At 37.9% G+C, this 21,089-nt stretch overlaps 1 protein-coding gene across 1 annotated transcript in view; it reads right to left on the reverse strand.

Annotated features, from left to right (window-relative positions):
• The window catches only part of LOC107694638 (uncharacterized), a 153,725-nt gene that overhangs the window by 22,752 nt on the left and 109,884 nt on the right, over nucleotides 1-21,089 (reverse strand). The window contains exon 6 of the mRNA XM_016494321.1: nucleotides 4,467-4,648. Within this exon, the coding sequence (XP_016349807.1) occupies nucleotides 4,467-4,648 (182 nt within the window). The remainder of the gene's footprint in view (nucleotides 1-4,466; nucleotides 4,649-21,089) is intronic.

The raw sequence follows: 21,089 nt of genomic DNA on the forward strand, positions 1-21,089 counted from the left end.
TGGAGATGAGTTTGTTTCTTCATCAGGACAGATTTGGAGACATTTACCATTACATCCCTTGCTCACCAATGGATCCTGATGAATGGGTGCCGTCAGAATGAGAGTTGAAACAGCTGATAGAAACATCACAATAATCCAGCTTTGTGTTTGCATTAAACAAACAGATCAAGACTTTTTTTTAACTGCTGCGTTTGGCTAAAATACAAGACATCTGTCCATAATACTGCTTTCTCCAGTAAGGAGAAATTTGTACAGATCAAGCACCATTTACAAGAGAAAACAGTTCGAAACAGTCCTACACAAATATGTTGATGGATTTTGCGGACAACAGGGGATGGACTATTTTACTGCAGGAATTATTATTACAGGTTATGAACTGGGATTTTGGCCTGAAGCGATGGTTTTAAGTTAAAATGCCTTAATGATGGATTTATTTCTTACAAACATATGGCTTTTCACTTCACAAGACATTAATTGATGGACTGGAGTCGTGTGGATTAACGTGATACTTTATCAGCTGTTTGGACTCTCATTCTGACGGCACCCATTCACTGCAGGGGATCCATTGCTGAGCAAGTGATGTAATGCTAAATTTCTCCAAATCTGAAACAAATTATTTCACATCTTGAATGAATTGAAGGTGAGTACCTTTTCAGCAAATTTTCATTTTTGAAAACTATTCATTCAAACTTCAGTTAGTACAGTTAAAAATACAACTTAAGAATAATTTTAAGAATTCAGTGACCACTTTATTTATATATTTTTGAAATCTTTAGAGCACAGTGATCCCAGTGCTCATTCATTTTTGTTAAAAAAGAGCAACTTAGATATTCAACAAAATATCTTGATGTATTATGCACAAAAGAAAGTCATTGGTTTGACATGAACAATGTGAGGGTAAATAAATGACGACAGAACTTAAATTTGGGGTTAAACTATGGCTTTAAGTGTCCATGCTGCCATGTCTTAAACAGATATGCTACATATAGTCATCAGTCTTTTCAACAGATGTATTATATAAGGTTGTTTGTATGTATTTGAATGTTTGCCAGTGTCTCCTCTAAGCAAAAAGCGACCATGCTCTAAACTCTGTGGGTTCCTGAGAGGTCATGGCGGGCATTGTGATGACAGAAATTGCTCCTATTGGAAACACTTTCCTCCCTGGGGCGAGCTCTTCCACTTTCTGTAATGCTTTCTTTTCTTTTCATATCTTTCACTCTCCCTTTCTGTCTCAAAGAAACCTTCAACTTCAGTCTTTCTGATACGGAGCGAAATAAACAAGAGGCAGGCATGATGATCAGCTGTTCTGAATGACATAGGCAGGTGGCCAAACTAGAGCGGGGTCCTGTAAACAAACACAAACACGACAAATAATGTTCAGCGTTTTTATATTTGTTTAATGGGCCGGAAACCAAAGGGGAGCTTAGTGCTAATTTTACGCTTTGTTTATTCTAATTCTATTAGAGTGGTATCTTTCATGTTTTCTATTAGTTGCGCGTGGGTTCTCTGGCTAAATCCCTTTAAACCTCTTCAATCTTTGTCTTCAGATACTCCCACCTGCATATCTTTATATATTGTTCTCTTTCTCTGTCTTTGTCTTGATCTTCTTCTCCATCATTGTGTCTTACAGCACAGTCAGGAGTCCTGGCCAGAATCCTGACAGACAATGGAACCGTCTCGGTGTGGCTTTGACAGGAATATTAGAGAGAACCGTAACACAGGAGCAATTTTAGAAAATATGATTGGGAGAATAAAGCATCAGTGCAGTGGAGGATGAAGTAGGAATTCAAGGAGAGACATGGGAGGAGTTCATTTGTTTACCCATAATTCCCCCTTTTCATTTCCTCCTTCACTAAGCATTAGACGACTAAAGCGTTCCCTCTTTCCTTTCTATACTCTTCCACTTTCTTTCTCAGATTAATACTTTATAATACTTAATCATTGCTCACAAGACTTAAAAAAATATTCTGTCATAATTTGCTCACACTTTCTTTCTTCTGTGGAACATAAAGAAAATATTTTGAGAAATGCCGCAGTGTTTCTAGTCCAAGTCAGTGGGCTCCAATTTTGTTTGGTTCCCGATAGATAGATAGATAGATAGATAGATAGATAGATAGATAGATATTTGCTATGTTCTGTCCAGTTAAACCTGTTATACTGTAGTTCCGTGTCCCAAAGCTGGAAATGTAAAAAAGGTCGATTTGCACTTTGTTTAAATAGACACAGCCTTTAAATTCGGTCAGTTACTGTATGTACACCTTTAAAAGAAAATTAACCGTCCGATCAAATAACTGAATGTGTAAGACTGTGTAACATCTTCAGTATGCCTGATAGAGCAGCACTGCGAATTGATATTTTCTTTCTTACGGTTTCTTTCTCTCGTTTTCCCTTAACTTAATGTTTTTATCTTTTATATGGTCTCTCCTAGTGTATGTCTTACTTCCACGTCTCTGTATCTCTCTATATACTGTCTCCTCTCTCTGGCCACTCGTTTAATCTCCCTGCTCCTTTCTGTCTGTTTCCCCTTTCCAGTTTTCCCTTATCACAGTAATACATCCCTGGCCTAAAATCCCTCCCAGGCTCACCTGCAGCCAAAGCTTTTTTTAAAACTGACTTCCCCACACCTGCCAGGCCTGTCACAGCGACAAACCCCCTTATTTATTGACACACACACACATTCAAACAAACTTGCATGATCGCAGGGGCCCAGTACAGTCGCTGTGACACACACACAAATGAGTGCAGGAAGCTGGATTGGCATCAATAAAACTGTGCCCGCTTTTCCCAGTGTCTGATCACAGATCCAGATCTGAGCAGAGCACACACACAATCAGCTGGCTTCCCAGCAGCTCAGAAATGGGGCTTCAAGCCTTTTAACTATAACGGGCAACATGAAGTTCAAAACGAATGTCGTCATCTCATGGAGCATCACCTCAAAACCTGATTAGTTGAGATTATTCTATATAAAATGATTCTGATGATTCCATTACAGGGACAGTTTACACAGGAATAAAGATTCTGTCATCCTTTACTCAGTGTAAAATGCCAGTTTATGAAAACAAAGGATTATTGTTAACCCTGGGTTAACTATGATCAGCGTGAAATGTTAAGATAAAAAAACGCCATAAAATATTTTTTTATGCAATGAATAAAATTTATGTATACCTGTTAAAGTATCTGTATATATGTATGTATACTTGTTAGAATGCATTAAGGTGAAAGAAATAGTGTTTTTGCATAAGCAATGACCTGTTTGGACTATTTGTGTAGGAGGAGGAAGCCGCATGCTAGAAATGGACCGACAAGGAGTGACAGCTTTCTTATAAATAATCCAACTCACAAGTGTTTAACCTCACAATCAGCACAGGCTTATATATATAGAGTCTGGCACCAAGATTATCAGTCAAATGGCTTACATTTTGTTCTGTTCCTCACACAACATACAATTTTAGAAGTTTTGGAATATAATGCATGAGTCCTGTGGGCAACTTTTTTATGGTGTTTTTTTGTCCTGTTTGGAGCTTGACAACCCCTGGTGACTATGAACTGTCACTGTATGACAACATGACATGATGGTGAGTAAACAATGACAGAATTTAAATTCGAGCGAACTATTCCTTTAATTTATAAATGCATCATGTGCTGTTTCTGGTGATGTGAAGATGCCCTCAGGCAAACAATGACAGTCAGAATCTTTATCAGTGAAGAAACGGGCTCTCAGAGATGAGTGCTGTCTCATGGGACCTCTGCGTGTGGCATGCACCACACGGTGTGCCAGCATAAATCACGCTCTTTTCTCTCGCAGCCTGTCTGATTAGCGTCTCGCACGCACACGAGTGCGAGAGGCTGCACAGACTTTGATGGGGCTGATTCAACATTGACTCACATCGCCTATACAGCACAGACACTCGTTTTTGGCCTTTTGTGGAGGTTTTTTTTCTTCCACTGGAGCAGATCTCCTCACGACACCTGGCAGAATGAGTAACCTGCCCCTCCTACACCAGAAACATCATCTGCTCTATGAGGCGTCTTCTGATCTCTTCCCACCTTCTATAAACCCATGCCCACACACACATACACACTTTTCCCTGCTGAAAAGACCAGTGTAGATGGTTACCAGCATGCATTGTGTTTTGGATGCCGGTCACCACTATTGTGCTGCCATTCCCACCAGAATTCTTAACTAGCTTAGCCAGCAAGACTTTCTCGGTCAGCCTGCTTCAAACAGAAATGCTGTTCGACAACCTTCACTACTGCAGCCATATTTAGCTGACAGCCAGCAGTCGAGTTTCTGTCCACATATTTTCTATGGGAATGTTGAGATGTTGCCTCAAAAAGAGTCCAAAATGTGCTTTTAAAAAACATATCTGCTCATTTGAGGTACACAAACCAACACCGAATAAAATTCATGCTGACTTTTCAGCAGGGTTGCCTTTCCCCATATGTTCTGTTAACGTTCTTCCCACCTTGTTCAGAATGATCACGGCCTCTTGGTTGGCTCCAGTGATGTTAAAGGTGTCCCCTGACTCTCCGTCCAGGATGGTGTACTCTAGCTTGGCATTGTCTCCCAAGTCGGCATCTGTTGCTGAGATCCGACCCACCTCTGCCCCTGGCAGCGCCAACTCTGACACAGAGAATAGCCAGGAACCTGAGAAAGGAAAAAGATTTGGACAAAAAGACCGGATGGGAAGAGAGATATGGAGAAAGAAAATCAACCATTTAGCATCCTCATACATCATATCAATTAGATTTTCTAAAAGCTTTAAACTGAAGCATCTCATAATTCATGTTTTATCAACTACGAGTTTCTCTTTTTGACTTTGGCTATTGATTGGCATTCATTGTTAATCTTGTTGGTTCTTGGCGAAGATTTTTCAAATGCGAATCATGATGATAATTAAGTAATTTACTGTTAAACATGCTGTTAACAAAAATATGGCAGGAAAGAATAACACTGCAAGATATTGTTTCACTAACAAACTAAAACTTACTAATCCAAACGCATGCAATTAATCAGATACATACACAATAGAAATGTAAAATTACAACTTGCATCTACACAAAATGACACAAGTGCTTGAACTAGTGAACTTGAACTAAGTTACATGAAAGTCAAAATGTGTAAAGTTTTTTTGGAGCTCCAGTTTTTACAACAAGGTCAGTTTTCACTGTCATTCTTTTTTTTTTTTATTCATTTAAATTTTTATTCAATTCATTTTAACAATAATTTTATATATAAAATTACATATATTTGGCTTAATTTTTCAATTTATTGTCAACTAAAATGTTAATTTCATCACCTAAAATTAGATGCCAGTTTAGGCACAGTAAAATCAATGAATACAACATGACAAAAATTGAGTAAATGTAAAAAAATACTTTTTTTATATAAGACAAAAACTAGTTCACATTGCCGCAGACAAAAGAGCAACATTTCAAACGCAAAGGCAGAACATATTAGTAAACAATAGTAGGATTTTATCGTGACATTTATAAACTAAGAAAAGTCAAGGAGGAAGGATAAAGAGTAATAGTCCAAAGCATATCTGCTTCTATCAGAGTTGATAGTGAACATTTGTTCAACACGTCACAACCAGGGACATTACACAGTACATCTCCATTTGACACCTTGAATCTGTGACAACAAAACAACAGCCTGAGATGAAAGTCAAAGCTCATCACCATCTCCCTATATCAACAAACTGCACCCAAATTTGCAGAAATATAACACCAGCCATTCAAATCACTCCCTCAGTAGTGTGCATTAGTTCTGCATCTGAAAGACTTTGAATTTCAGTGCAGACTGGCATGTAGTTGATGTCCTGCTGTTCTTTGATGAGGGAGCAGTGCATGGCTGATGGGGAAAAAGTCTCTAGCACAACAAGTGTTTGAGGATTCAACTTCAGAGTGGCCACCGTGTCATTGCTCGGACTTTAAAACGCTCTGTCACTTCTGTCAAGCAAATGCACGCACTTCCACTTAGATGTCGCTTGTGATTCGGCGCACTTGAGGCAAAATTGATGGAGAGTTGTTTGCATTTGGATTTAAGGATTTGGCACAACAGGAAGTCAAACACAGACACACACATTACAGCATGCTCAAGGTCACGCACTTCAGTAAAAGACGAGATGCCCACTGGACAGGAATAAATTACATTTTAAAATATATTAAAAACCGAAAAGAGTTATTTTTTTCAAACTTGTATATATTCAACAGTTAAAAAAGTTACTTTTAAAATGTTTTTTATTGTTATATGCCATATTTTTAATCTAAATTTTTATTTATTCCATTTTCAGCAGAAATGACTCAATTCTTCAGTGTCACATCATTCTTCAGAAATCATTTTATATGCTGATTTGGTGTTTAAGAAGCATGTCTTATTATCAATGTTGAAAACAGCTGTGATGCTTAATACTTTTGTAGAAACTATAATAGATTTTAGGATAATTTGATGAATAGAAAGTTCAAAAGGATTGCAATGATTTGAAATACAATTCTTTGTAACAATGTAAAAGTCCTTACTGTTACTTTTGATCAATTTAATGCTCCCTTGCTAAATAAAAACATTAAAACATTAAATAAAAGCATTAATTTCTGTATAATACAAAACGTGTATATAGTACAAAATTAGCCACTTTTAAATTAAGATTAGCCAAAATTAGCCACTTTTTTTAAGTGTTTAAGTTTTTTACAACTTAATTTTTGCATAAAAAAATTAATTTTGCCTTTTCAAAATTAATATTATAAAACATATATGCAGGGTTAAGATGGACATTTTGAATTATATTATTATTATTATTTTCAATTTTCACAGTGAAGTACATGCAAAAGAAAAACATTTAACAAATACATTTCTGACTTAGCTTTAACAAGTCATGTGACTGAACAATTCGTTCAGAGAAAAGTCTTGTGACTCGATTGGACTGACATGTAAATAGTTGATTTCTTCCACATCCTTTTAGACAAGCATGTTATTTTAGATACAATAATCATGCAACATAATGGTGTATCCATTTGTATCTTTTAGTTACAGTTTGAAAGGACATGATGCTTCTGATCTGCAGCTATCTTCCCCTACAGCTAGCCACAAAATCATTTGTCATTTTCCAGGACTTAAGACTGAGCAAACTCACTTCAAACATGCACACGCACAATGACAGCCTCCCGACACCTCATAAATCACGAATCAGGACTGAAGAGGAGCAAGAAAGCGAACGGATGATCATCTTTTTCCAAAGCAGCTTTAGCCGGCCAATCAAACAGCATGAAGGGACAAGATCAATGTTCTGTGACTTAGAGATATAGCACTCCCCACTGGGTCACTGTAATTGTGTTCAGAAGGGACAAACGAAGTGGTACCACAGCGCCTGCACGGACTCCCTTTAAAGCACCACCTTTGCTCTCAAGCCTCACCTCTGCTATGAGAGAGCCTGCTTGTTTTATTCTTTTAATTCATTAAAAGCCACTCTAATGGGGCTGGGCTTCCCAGGGAAGGAGCAGGGATTGGCCGGTATGAGTCAGCGCCCAATGGGAGATTAAGAGCAGAGTATTTAGAGCTTTTCAATGATAGGCAGATGGAGTTAATTAGCAGGTCTGTGGATGAATACAGGTTCAGCTCAGTAAATAATATGGAGCACAATTACCTCAGGTCCACCAAGCGAGATAAGTGAGACTCAGTGTGGGCAAGACTGCATGTGGGCAAGCAAAAGATGGATTTTGAAAAGAAACACATTTAAATGGCACAAAGAGTTCTCGATGGATGAATAGATGGAGAGGGCTGCATTGTTTGTAAATGAGGGGAAAACAGTTTGCTTCAAAGATGTAGCGATTATAAACAGACACGAATAGAAATGCAAAGGCAATGCTATAAGAGAGAACAGTCGGGAGACAAAAAGAAAAAGAAAATAAGAGAGAGTATAAGAAGGAAAAGAGAACATAAGAGGCCTTATCTGTGGATGAGGCTTTATGTTGCCGTAGAAATGAGACCTCTGAGATGGGAGAGTCATTAAAAAAGTGTCTAGCTGGCTAAAGCTCAAGCGCTGGTTGAAAATTAGATACAATAAAATCTGCATCCTTTTAGGACGTCCATCACTGTGGCACTTATTGAGGCAGGGTTTAAAATGAAGGATGTGGAGAGAGAGTTGGTATGAAGTAACCCTTCTCTTGCCCTGCGGATCGACTAGTTAGCCTCTGCTGATGTTGGAATTACACTATCTGGATCCTGCCGTAAAGTAACAATTAGGGACCAAAAACGGTGATAAACAGATTATGTTCTATAGTATAACCAATGGCCGATGTAAAGCAGAAATATATCACACAATTTAAAGATAGTAAATAACACACGAATAATATTAATGCAATAAAATTATTTTAAAAATATAAATATTGGACTTCCGGTTATGGCAAGGTGCCAAGAGGTCGCAACTTTTTGGCTCTGCTGCTAGTTTGCAATTAATCCTACAATACCAACCAGAATTGTGTTTAAAGTGAAACAACACGAATATAAGAGAATAGGGAATTAAAATGTCACGCAAAGGTGGCAAAAAAGACAAGAAAAAGGTAAGAAACGAAGATGAATATTCCGAGGGTGAAGAAATTAGCGATGCCATCGCGGCTGCAGAAGATGGCCCTGACGAAGGAGATGACGAAGTAATAACTTCGGGTGGAAATAACAACCAGGATATTATGAAAGCCATAATGTCCTTGAAAAGTGGACTTTATAAGAAAATCGATGGTGTGCAAACAACAATTACGGAGGTAAGAAAGGAGATACAGGAATGCACAGGGCGCATAGCACAAGCTGAACAACGTATTTCTGATGCTGAAGACAACATTAATGGGCTAATATCCAGAGGTACTGGGCTCACTGCAGAAGTTTTGACCAATAATGTGGTCTCTAAAGCTTTTAGTATCTCTAGGAGTTGCCCACAAGGGAGTCCTCTTTCACCTTTATTATTTTATCCTTGCAATAGAACCATTCGCCATAGCGGTACGGGCACATACTGATATTTATGGAATCCAGGAGAGTCATCTGGAACATAAATTATCATTATTTGCAGACGATATTATTTTGTTCCTGAAAAATCTGAGTAGCTCTGTCCCAGCGCTCCTGGATCTCATTGAAACTTTTGGAAAAATATCTGGATATAAAGTTAATCACTCCAAATCATCTATAATGTTACTTAATGAATCAGAGAGAAAAAATAACCTAGATTATGCTTCTATCTTCGATTCAACAGATAATTTTACATATCTGGGTATAAAAATTGTTCATGAGGTGAATAAGATTGCTCAGTAATATGCAAACTAAAAAAAGTAATAAATATATTGTTCAAAAAAAAAATATATATATTTTAAATATATTTTACACAATATTTACTAAATTAATGTAGTATAATTAATTTTAAAAGTAATCAATTTGAACAACTATTTGAACTTAAAAATAATTATAATACTTCTTTTGCATACTATTTACTAAAATTATTTGAAAATAATTTTAAATTATTACATTTGAGAAAATTATTTGAACTTGATAAAAAAAAAAGAAAAACATGTAAAAAAGAGATTTAATTTAGACGTCAAAATATAGATGTTCATGAAGGTAATTGGCCAAACAAAGTTCACTTAAAAAAAAATATATCAACCATTTTGATATCATTTTGATAAAAATAAAGATTTACTTTATTTTTAAAACACTAGGCATCATAAACTTGCCAACTTTGTAAATAGTTAAAAGAAAAACTGAGAATCATACATTCAATGACCAAGGATCACACTCTACCAGACTTTCAAGTAGACTTGTGCTGGTATTCGGTAATGCGATATATCAATGAATATGCACGATATTGTTATCGTGGGCACTTCTAAATACCGTGAATAATTATATATTATAAATTATTCAGAATTTTGAATGCATTTTAAGAATACTTTTCCCATCAACTGGTCAAAATGCACAACACCGCTGTATGCTGCCTGAAAGACGCGTGCGCACTCTGACGTAAACAAGCGTGGACGAGAAGCACATGGCGGAACATGTGTGAGATGCTCTGGATGAAAGCGCACTTTCACTCTCCGACAGGAGATGGCGCTAAACTGCAGAAATAATAATAATAATAATAATAATAATAATAATAATAATAATAATAATAATAACAATATTGTGATAATACCGTATACCGTGATAAAAGCATTAGCAATTAATCACAACATGAAAATTTGATACCGGCATATCCCTACTTTCAAGTCTTTCCGAACACAACAAACTCACACAGAAACACATGCCTTGTTTCTAGGAGATGTGTGGCAAATGAAAACAATATGTGTTCTAAAATCGGATATTTTGATCTAGATGGAATCTGTGAGCATCATACACATCATTCTATGAAATCTGTCAGCTCAAATCTGCAGACTGGCTTTGACTTTCAGCAACTAGAGTCAACTTGTCCAGACTGTAAATTGGGCTAAAGATCTGGGCAAAAGTCGTGTAGTGAATTTCAGCCTGTATGTTAAAATAAAAGTTTCTGATACTAATCAGGCAAACTCATAGTCCAATTATAAAACAAAAAAAGCAACCAATTTATTAGTCATGGGGATATACCATGATAAACAGGTGTAGACTCCAACACATTTGTTCTTAAAAGGTGCTTTTTTTGTGGAAAGTGCAAAAACAGGGGCATTATGCAAGAGATCTAAAAAGAAATCTGTAAACTGTGGGAAAGAAATGCAAAATTTGCCATACATTCTGATGTTTGAAATAAAGAGCTGTCATACTGTAAACCTATGAAGGAGGAAGAAGACCTGAGAAAAATAGAATATAAGGCGTAGTTCATCAAAATAGCATTCAATTAATAAAGCCCCCTAAGATGATATGATTATGCAGGGTGTTTTACATGATATTTGCATCCAGGTCGTGCTGTGAGGCTTAAAGGGGTCATATGATGTTGCTAAAAAGAACATTATTTTGTGTATTTGGTGTAATGAAATGTGTTTTGCCTCTTTAAGAAGAATCGCTTTATGTATCCCCCAATCGTAAGTCGCTTTGGATAAAAGCGTCTGCTAAATGACTAAATGTAAATGTAAATGTAAATATCTCTTTGGATTTGAGACTTTAGTCTTTGCAACTTTACAGATCTTCTTTATGCACCAAGAGCTTGTAACACTCTAAAGAGAAAGGAAAAATTTAAATCGCATCATATGACCCCTTTAATGAATTGTAGAAGTGCTTTAGCTCACATCATAAGAATGGGCGCACAGCATCATGGGATTGAAAGAATGGTTAACCCTTTCACTGGTGAGTTAAAAAAATTCTAGCGGTCCCCCCAGAGTTAGTTTTTTTAGGCGACCATTATTTTAGAACGTTTCCCCTTATTGTTTCCATGGCGACGTGTCATGCTTGTCACGTGACACACCGCGGCCACAATAACACTGTATGACAGATGGATCGCTTTTATTTAGTTTTTCCTTTTTTATTCAAAATATTCATAAACTTGCTTACCATATCATCAACTATCTGATATTCCGATTCACAAATATGTGTAAATGAGTGTGTTGTGTCGTTTAAAAACCGTTCTAAATGATCTTAATCATGATCTATAACGTCTCCTGAAATACATGCAAGTAAGTGGCCGGTGAACTGGGAGAAGAATAGAGTGAACTTTATAGTTACTTACACTATGTGTATCTGATATTAATAAAACACGTCGGAAAATCATATTTGAATTGCTGCTTCCATAAACATCCATGTGTATTTGACGAACTCTAAATGTATTGTTTTACTAGTACTTATGTGTATTTAAATGTCTGAAACCTAAAATAAACATTATGTGGTTAAGAACACTGCATAGTTCTTGCATTAGTGCATCATACTAAGAAGAGCCAGAGCCCCGGCCCCCATCATGTGCACCTTCTACAGAGGCACCATCGAGAGCATTCTGACGAGCTGCATCACTGTGTGGTATGGTGCCTGCAACGCATCCTGCCGCAACACACTTCAGCGCATAGTGAGAGCAGCTGAGAAGATCGTTGGTGCCTCTCACATGTGGAAGAATTGACAAAGCAGACTTGACTTGACTTGACTTGACTTGATAGTTGTGATTATATGACAAGTGCAGCGGCGTCTCAGCATCAGCCAAAGCGCGAAAATGCAGTTTGAATTTGGCAGTTATGTGACGTCACAGAACGTTCTAAATCCCATATGTGGGACCGTATTCCCAGGGGCACGGAAATAAAAATCCCATATGTGGGACCGTACTGCTCAACAGGTTAACACTGTTCACTCGTGCCAAAAGGATAGTTTCAGCACAGCAAGGATTCAGCAAAGGAGGAGTTAGCTAACTGTTTATGAATACATCAAAACTCAAAAGACTAAACACCGAAAGTGAGAACGAGAGGCAGAGATTAAGAAACTGGTGTTGCGGCAGTGAGTGAGAACTCAAAGAGAGAGATGCGTGGGAGATGGGCAGTTATCCCACTCCTCAGAATGGAAGGACTGAAAACGCAGGGGTGCAAAAGCTAAAGGGAAGGAAAGAGAAGTCAGACAAGGTGAACTAAAGAACGAGAAAAGGTGAAGACGGACACGAGAGAGATAATGTGAGGCCAAGCGCTTGTGTGTGGATGTGCATCTGTCTACCATGAATATATGCTGTTGCACGAGATGGAGGGATGGGGAAAGTTGAGGTACAAAGAGGGCAGGAGACGCGTCTGTGGGCAATGATTATGCCGTCAAATGAAGCAGAAAGCGTTGCACTTTAGATGAAATATTAATAAACAGCAAAAAATAAGCAGGCAAAGAAAATGAAAAAGGAGTAAAGGGAGGCTAATATAACCTACTACTATTTTAATTACGCTCTTCAAGGATGTGGAGCTTAATTAGAGAAGTCAATTATTGGAATTATTTCTATTATCAAACTCGTCCAATATTATTTGCATCACTATTTTCTGCCATTCTGCCAGGAAGTTTAATCTGCACTAAATTAGGATGACTTGGCTTGAAACCTCCATTTACACAGCATGCACCAGACTGGGCCAAACTGGTCTAGATTACCTTAATTAACACTGGATGGCTCTACAATCACAGTGTAAGAGAGAGGCTCTGTCTAAACTTTGCCTGCTATAACCCTAAAACACAATTTAGTTCTCATAGGCTAAGCTATACACGCATGTTTCTTGCTTATAGCTACAAGATGCAAATATTAAAAAATGCTTCTATAAACTATTGTTTGAAGGTTTGGGGTCAGTACATTTTTTTTTTTTAAGAAAAAATAAGGAAATTCATAATTGTATTCAGCAAGGACACATTAAATTGATCGAAAGTGACAATGAAGACATTACAATGCCACAAAAGATTTCTATTTCAAATAAATGCTGTTCGTTTAAACTTCCGATTCATTAAAGAATCCTGAAAATAAAATGTTGCATGGTTTCAACAAAAAAAAGCAAAAATTAATTTTAATTCATTTTGAACACCGAGAATCAGCATATTAGAATGATTTCTGAAGAATCATGTGACACTGAAGACAATTCATTTAATCAAATAAAGAGCGGATTTATTCAATTACAGGAATAAAATACATATTCGAATTAATTAAAATAGAAAACAGTTCTGTTATTTTTTTATTTTTTTTTTTTACTGTACTGTACAGTATATTTCATCAAATAAATGCAAACTTGGTGAACATAGGAGACTTCTTTCAAAACACGTAAAAAAAAATCTTCCTGATCCCAACATAATTAATATGCATAAAAAAAAAAATCTTTTTTTTTTTTTTAAAGTAAAATTCCTAAGTTAAAGTCCTGGTTCATTTCAAACATTTGATAATGGCATAATAATATTCACATAAAGTCTTGTCAGACCTAACACTTTGCTAAATGGCAAACAAGTTTCTTAGGAGAAGAAATGACAGAAAATGAGAAAACAGAGTGGGAATGGTGACCGATATTGCTTGAGAAAGAGAACGGGTGGGAAAAGTGGACAGAAAATGATAAGGAGAAGGGACAGAGATTGTGTTTATGTCAAGGCTGCACTGTTTCTGAGGTGAAATACAGGTGGTGAAATCAGTGTTGTGTGCTTGCTTCGGGGTGTTAATACCTCCAGAGGACTCTCACTCTATTTCTCTCACAAAGACCACTGGGGCTGTGGAGTAATCAAAACATATCCACACCCTCAGCTCAAAATGACTTTAATATCAAAACCCTCCCTCCTGGTGTATATTGTCAGTCTGCGTCTGGCTCTCCCAGGACACCTCAGGTCATCTGACGAGCATTTAAATTGCCCAGGTTAGACTAACGCTCTCTCCTTGCTGCAATGCTTCAGTACGAACTGCTGGAATTAGATCACAGTATGCTGACCTCCATCAACAATGCCCTCAAAGAGCACGGCACACTGTGCTGTATAACTAAATCCGTCCTGTGATTCAACGTGCCCATAATCTAAAATAGACCTTGCCCAGAGCACCGTTTCTACAAATACTTCACTCTCCAATTACTCTCCATCATATATATATGCCATGTTAAATAATAAAAGACGTCAATGCACAGGCCAGTGTCCAGAAGCGCGGATGGCAAAACTTCAAAGAAATAAGCCATGAATTCACTAGTTTATGCAAATGAAGCTTAGCGTCCGTCTTTCAGTTCTATGCGAGCGCCCACTTCACTTTCTTTTCCTCGTCGTGCGTGAGAGAAGTAGTTGCGAGTTCACGGTTTGGTGCGAGACCCCCGTCGCGCTGGCAGTCCGACGGCTGCATTCATCATAGAGACATAGGCACAGACAGAAAGCCCTGCCGGGAACATTCCCATTAGCATGGAAATCACTTCCCTCTTACCTACCCCCACCACCCCCTCCATATCGCTCGTTCTCTGCCTCCATACAAGAAGAATGGCTCTAACTCCTATTATTCTGCGTGAAGGCACACTGCCAGGGTAGATGACAAGAAAAGCAAAATCGTTGACCATTTTTCCCGCACTCCACTCTCACTGTCGCCGATAGAACAACGGCCAACCTCCTGATTGATTCCATCACTGACGTTTGGCTCCGGGTTATTCCTCAAAAACCTCACACAATGGACCAACACTCACCTAAAAAGTTTCCCTACAGCTCATATCGCTGTCCACCTGCTCCAAAGTCAGAGAATAACAGAATTTTTGTCACCCTTGTGCCAGATTCAAGAAGTTTATCTACTGCTGGAATTTCTGCAATGGTAGATTTTTCCCAGCGAAAAAGAACAATGCTGAATGCAGATATTAAAATGACTACATAAACATGCATAATTAAGACAGCAAAATTAATAGGTTTATAAACTTTTAAAAATACTTCATTTCCTTTTGTTAACAGACAAAAAATATATATTTTTTGGCAGTTTTAATGGCAGACATGGCATGACATGTTGCTCATCCTCCAAAGAAAACAAAACATAATAAATTAAGCAGGGTATAAAATTCCATGGAACCCAATTATGACTCTCTTGGAAGTGACCCTCTCCCTAAAATATAAAGGCGGCTACTGTATTTATTTTCATTTATAAAGACGCATTATACTGCAAAAATATTTAATATACATATTAAATTATTATAAATATTAAATGAAAAAAAAATTAACAAAATAATAAATAAAATTTAAATAAAAGCATTATATATATATAAAAAATAAAAATTATATATATATACAGTATATATATATATATATATTCATTCATTTAGTAATATCTGACATTAAAGTACTGTCAAATGTACAGTATATACCTGAAGAGAAGCCTGTACAATAATGTCAAATTCATTAAATTTGTATTTATTTTATTATTATTTACTTTTTTTAATTTATGTATAATTTTTTTCCTTTTTCCGTTTTTTTTTTTTTACCTTTTTAGCGGACCTCCTAGCAGCCTAACCTAAACTAAACTTGAAAATCAGAGTCCTGTAGCAAAACCAGCTAAGAACTTCTGATGTAGAAAGCTTAGAATTGCACAAAAAAAAAGTAAATGTTCTTACACAGATAATTTGGCCTCTTGAGAAAAGACTGGATAGTCAGCAGGTCTTTTTGATCTGTCGTATTTCTAGTGATTGAAACCTCAAAAAGGATTTGCAGTGCTACTCTACTATATGTTTCTCTCATTAATGACACTAAAACAGCGTACAGTCACTTCTGGATGTCTTTGACATTTCACCTCGAATGCGAGAGCGGCCGCAAAGATGCAGTCATCACCACAAATGACCGTAGTGCTACCAGTGCCTCATGTGGAACCGGGGACCATCTAATCCCAGCTCTAATTGGGCGTTGTGATACGACGGAGCGATTTCAGAGATGTTTTCATGCCCCACTGCTATCTATAGCCCCCCTAGGAGACCCCACAGGCAGCCACTGAGTCAGAAGCGCTTTGCCTGCTTGCCTTATTAATACTGAACCCAATCAGCCGAATCAGTCAACAAATTATCCAATCAGAACACATGGCTGAGCACCTCTCCGGCAAACTGACTTGAGGAAATGGACAAAGACCAGGCCACGCGACACAGATAAGAAGCTGCGAGCTCGCCAGCGCACCAAGAAGGCACATCTTCTGTGTTTCTGAGCGCAGAGTGAGATGAAAACAAGTTTGATTACAGCGGGCTGGTCATCCCTTCCTTCCTTCATCCCTCCTTCACGCTTGAAGAAGTCACCCCAGGGATGCATCTTTACGGATTCAGACACGCGTGTTTATCGTTTTATGTGCAGCGAAAACACAGATATATAACCTTACGGGTTTGGACGAGGCCTGCGAATACAAATAGCGGCGGGAGGCCAAACTGAATAGAATTAATTGTGAAGGTACTTTCCTTTTAATTGAGTGTTCAGGACCCCAAAGCCCATATCCGACTACCAAGAGAGAAAACGCTTAAAGCACTCACACACATGTGAATTGATTGGGAAAAGTCACAAGGGATGCGCTTTTTTCGTTTTTAGTCACTCATAAAACCGCTTTGCTCTCAACATCAGACACATTGCTGAGACGCCAAGCAACTAATTCTTTACATTTGATGCTTCCTTTACTTTCAAAATGGATTGCAGCAGAGGCTGAGATGAGTTTACATGGTGCATTTTAGTTACATCCAAACTGTGGCATTTTATAGCCATTATTCTCAAGAGAACATATGCATCAGTTCTGATCGCCTGAGTCACTGCAGGATTCCACAATGCATAGCTAGAAGGCCAAATGAGAGTGTATGCTTTGATGAGAGTGTAAATAAATGGGCTTTATGATCCGCTGAAAGCACACAGTAAGTGTTTTGATGAACAGTATTCTATCATCAGTCTGTGCCGCTGACCAATGCAGAGCCTTTAAAAGCAACACCAGCTGAGGACAGAAGGGTGAGGAGGGCTGCAGAGGGTCGAGAAAAGAAATTCACATATCAAGTAGACGCTTGGAAAGCCAAAGAGCAAGAGGGAAGGATGCTGAATGAAAATTAGCACTTAAGGGTTGATGACAAAGCCTGTCACCTCCGAGTTTCTCCATCTCCAGCCGTCCTCTCTCCTGCCTCAGCCTGATGAACTGTCGAACGTGTGTATGTGACATGAATGTGTATGTGTGTACGACACAGAAGCGGATGTGTGTTCCTGTGAGCACACACGTGAGTCTCCTCTCATGAGCAGGGCTGGATTGGTAATCAGGCATACCGGGCATTTTCCCGGTGGTCCAACGCACTTAAGGGGCCGACAGAAGTTTTTTTGTTTTTTTTGCCGATGACCATCATGCACGGACAGCGAGCAGCCAGTGTCCCATTGGTTTGTCTCCTGTATTGACAGCGTAAACATCCAATCACAATGCGCTATAGACGGAGCGATGAAGAATTTTGCTCCGCCTATATAAAGATCGCTTCACCCCAACTTCTTCCTCGTCTGCTTTTTTCCCACGTTTTCACAGCAGCATTATCAAGAACAGGCTTGCTCTGCGGTGAGTGATGCGGGCCAAAGAGCAAGGCAGGAGGAGAAGAAGAGAGTAGTTGCTATTGCAGCTGCTATTCAAATCTGCGTTCGCGCTTTGGCTGGCACGGAGCCAGAGACAGAAGCGTTTGTACAGCGCTGCATTATAACCAATCACACACGAGTCTGTTGAGCTTATGAATGCAATGGGTAATCAGAGACGTTCATATATATATATAGATCGAAGTGGTGGTGGGCCGCCTGAACCAAAAAATGCCAGGGCCGATTTTTTGTCCCAGTCCAGCCCTGCTCATGAGCCAGTCGGTGAGTGTGTAAATGGCATGTGTGACAGATGAAGAGAGAGAGGGAGGGAAGACATATGAGAACAGACAGATGGAATAACAGTGTCTACACTGGACACGAGCGGCAAAACATAATCGCTCCCATTATAATCAATGACAGCTTCAGTTGCATTACCCCGCAAGTTTAAGTACGCCCTATTATATTTTTGACGCACTGCAGAGCTACTCTAATCCCATTTTTCCTTCTCATCTGAAAATAAATATATAGTATTGAACTCACAAATATAATGTGTGTAAACAGACAACTAATTTTTATAGTAAAGTTTTAACAAAACAACAACACAATAACTTAACGTTTGTTTCACTTTAATGCCTCATTAAATCAGTCATAATTCCTTTGATAAATCCACCCCATAATTGGACAACTGCGCTAATTCCAGAGCCAATGCATGCAAAAGATTGATCAGAATAAACTGCACATCTTAAATTTAAGTTTAAAAGATGTCATTAAATAAAATTAATAATAAATGTAATGAAAAATAAATAAATTTAAAAATAAATGTAATTGAATTCAAATCAATTAATTTAAAAATGTAATAGAAATACAACTAAAATAAATTATTTAAAAATATTAATTAAAATATTATACTTCTGTTATGTTGATTCTGCATTAAATCACTGTCAGTTAACAGCCTTTCAGTGAACATTCATTCATGTCATGCAGCACATACTGTGACACATCAAAATTAAATCATTCCCATTATAATAAATGAAGTTGACTATACTGCACAGATGCTACAGTCGTTTTATTTTCCTTGTCTGCCTAAAATAAAAAATAAAAATTTTCTACAAATATAATTTGATAATTTAAATAACTTCTGATCATTACTTGTGATCAATGACAACTTCTGACTTTTGAATAAGTTTTAAACAGTATTGTAGCTTTACTCTTTAGCTACTGTACACTACCGTTTAAAAGTTTAGGGTCAGTTTTTTCTTTCTTTTTTATTATTAATCGATTTCGCCAAATACAAACAAAACAGTTCAATAGTGTAAATATTCTAAATGTTTAATGTCTTCACTGTTGCTTAAGTTTAGCTCACAGCTGATTAGTACTGAACATTGTTGACATGCAGCTTCAACACTTCCAGTGTAGACAGAATGTAATAGATGACTTAAAGGTGTGAATGGGCACACAGACACACACACAGGCAAACACACACTCCCATAAATAAAACTGATTCCATTCTCGGAGCAGAGTTAAGCTGTCCCTTTTCTCATGTCACCATCACCTCTCCACTCCTTCCCATCTCTGTCTCCCCGTCAGCCTTTGGTTTTTTTTGTTTTGTTTTTTTAGCTTTCTTGCTCGGTCTGTGGACAAATTATGGGGATTATCATTTAGTTTCTCTATTCTTAAACTCCCTCTCTTCTTTTGCCATCTTTGCTTTTTCCATCTTTCCTCAATCTCCTCGTTTCCCCTCTCCTTCTCTTTTGTACTTTCGCTCTTCATCTGTAACCAGCAGACACTCAGGGGAAATAAATTAGTAATATTTATGATGAACCCTTCTCAGTATCGTTTCTTCCCATCTCGTCGCCTCATAAAAAAGACACTGATCTTAACAGGCGTACCTATGTAGTCATCCGTCAAACAATCTACCCAGCCATCCATCACGGGCACAGTGCACTGCTCTGCTCCTCTCGGATCCCCAACACGGCAGCCAAGGCTGTTAAAACTACATAAACCAGTTCAACTCCCCCTGCACCTGAGTCTGCATCTATTATACTGAGGGATGCATCAGCCTCGGCGCTCCCCGCAACATTCTTCAAACGTAATTGCAATGGTCAAAACAGCTCCCAAAACGCCTGTAATTTGTCTGCTTTTATCTGAAGCGAACTCCCGGAGAGATTTTTAAATCGGCTTCCAAATATGAGGAGATTTACCCAACCTTGCCTAGTGAACCTGAACATCTACCTGGGTGAGACTTTGATATATTTTCCCCACACATCTTCAGATAATCTCACCCCAGTAAAAAAAAAACATGAGAATGTGAAGGGCAGAGCTGACGCTGGGAGAGAAAGGGCCCTGCTTTGACCGTACTAATAAAGGGCTGGTATGTAATTGAGCAGAACTGGAGGGAGGCTGCGTTTGATAGTGTTAACACTACGCAGGGACAGTTAAACAGCTGACGGTGAGCACTAGATATAGCTCTTTCTTATAACTAGCTCTGTATTATAACTTTCTTATAACTTCATCTCTCCTGTCTCCCATTCTTGGAAATAGCTGGTTTTTATGCACCAACCAGGTTGTATACACGATCAATTCTCAAACCCATTTAGGAAAACAAAATAATATAAGCCAAATGTTTTGGGAGTTTGCCACTCTTGTTGATGGAAACAGTAGGGAGGGGGCGGGAAAATGGAACAGTGATAAGATTCAAACTGTGTCCACTACACAAGCTACACATGCACTAACGTCTAGGCCATTCTATTATGCATTTACATTTACCATGGTAACCACAGTATCCTTAAAAATACCAAAGAATTATAAGATCATGTGGGTTGTACTTTAAAAGAGTATGTGACTAACTTGTTTTTGATTACAATATTAACCTACCAACCCAATCTCATGAGAAGCTGTGGGAATTCACACAAAGATTCGGAAGAATTCACACACACACACACACACACACACACGTTTGGGGACTAAATGGGGACATTACATAGACTTCTATTGTTTTTATATACAGATATTTATACACTTTTTAACCTAAATCCACCCCTAACCCTAACCCTACCCCACAGAAAACTTTCTGCATTTTTACAATTTAAAAAAAAACTTTGTTTACTTTATTTTTATACCAGTTTTACAAATGAGGACGTCCCCAAAGGGAGGTTTTTGG

Source organism: Sinocyclocheilus anshuiensis, unplaced genomic scaffold, assembly GCF_001515605.1.
Source record: "Sinocyclocheilus anshuiensis isolate Anshui unplaced genomic scaffold, SAMN03320099.WGS_v1.1 scaffold1638, whole genome shotgun sequence".
In the NCBI taxonomy this organism is placed as follows: Eukaryota; Metazoa; Chordata; class Actinopteri; order Cypriniformes; family Cyprinidae; genus Sinocyclocheilus; species Sinocyclocheilus anshuiensis.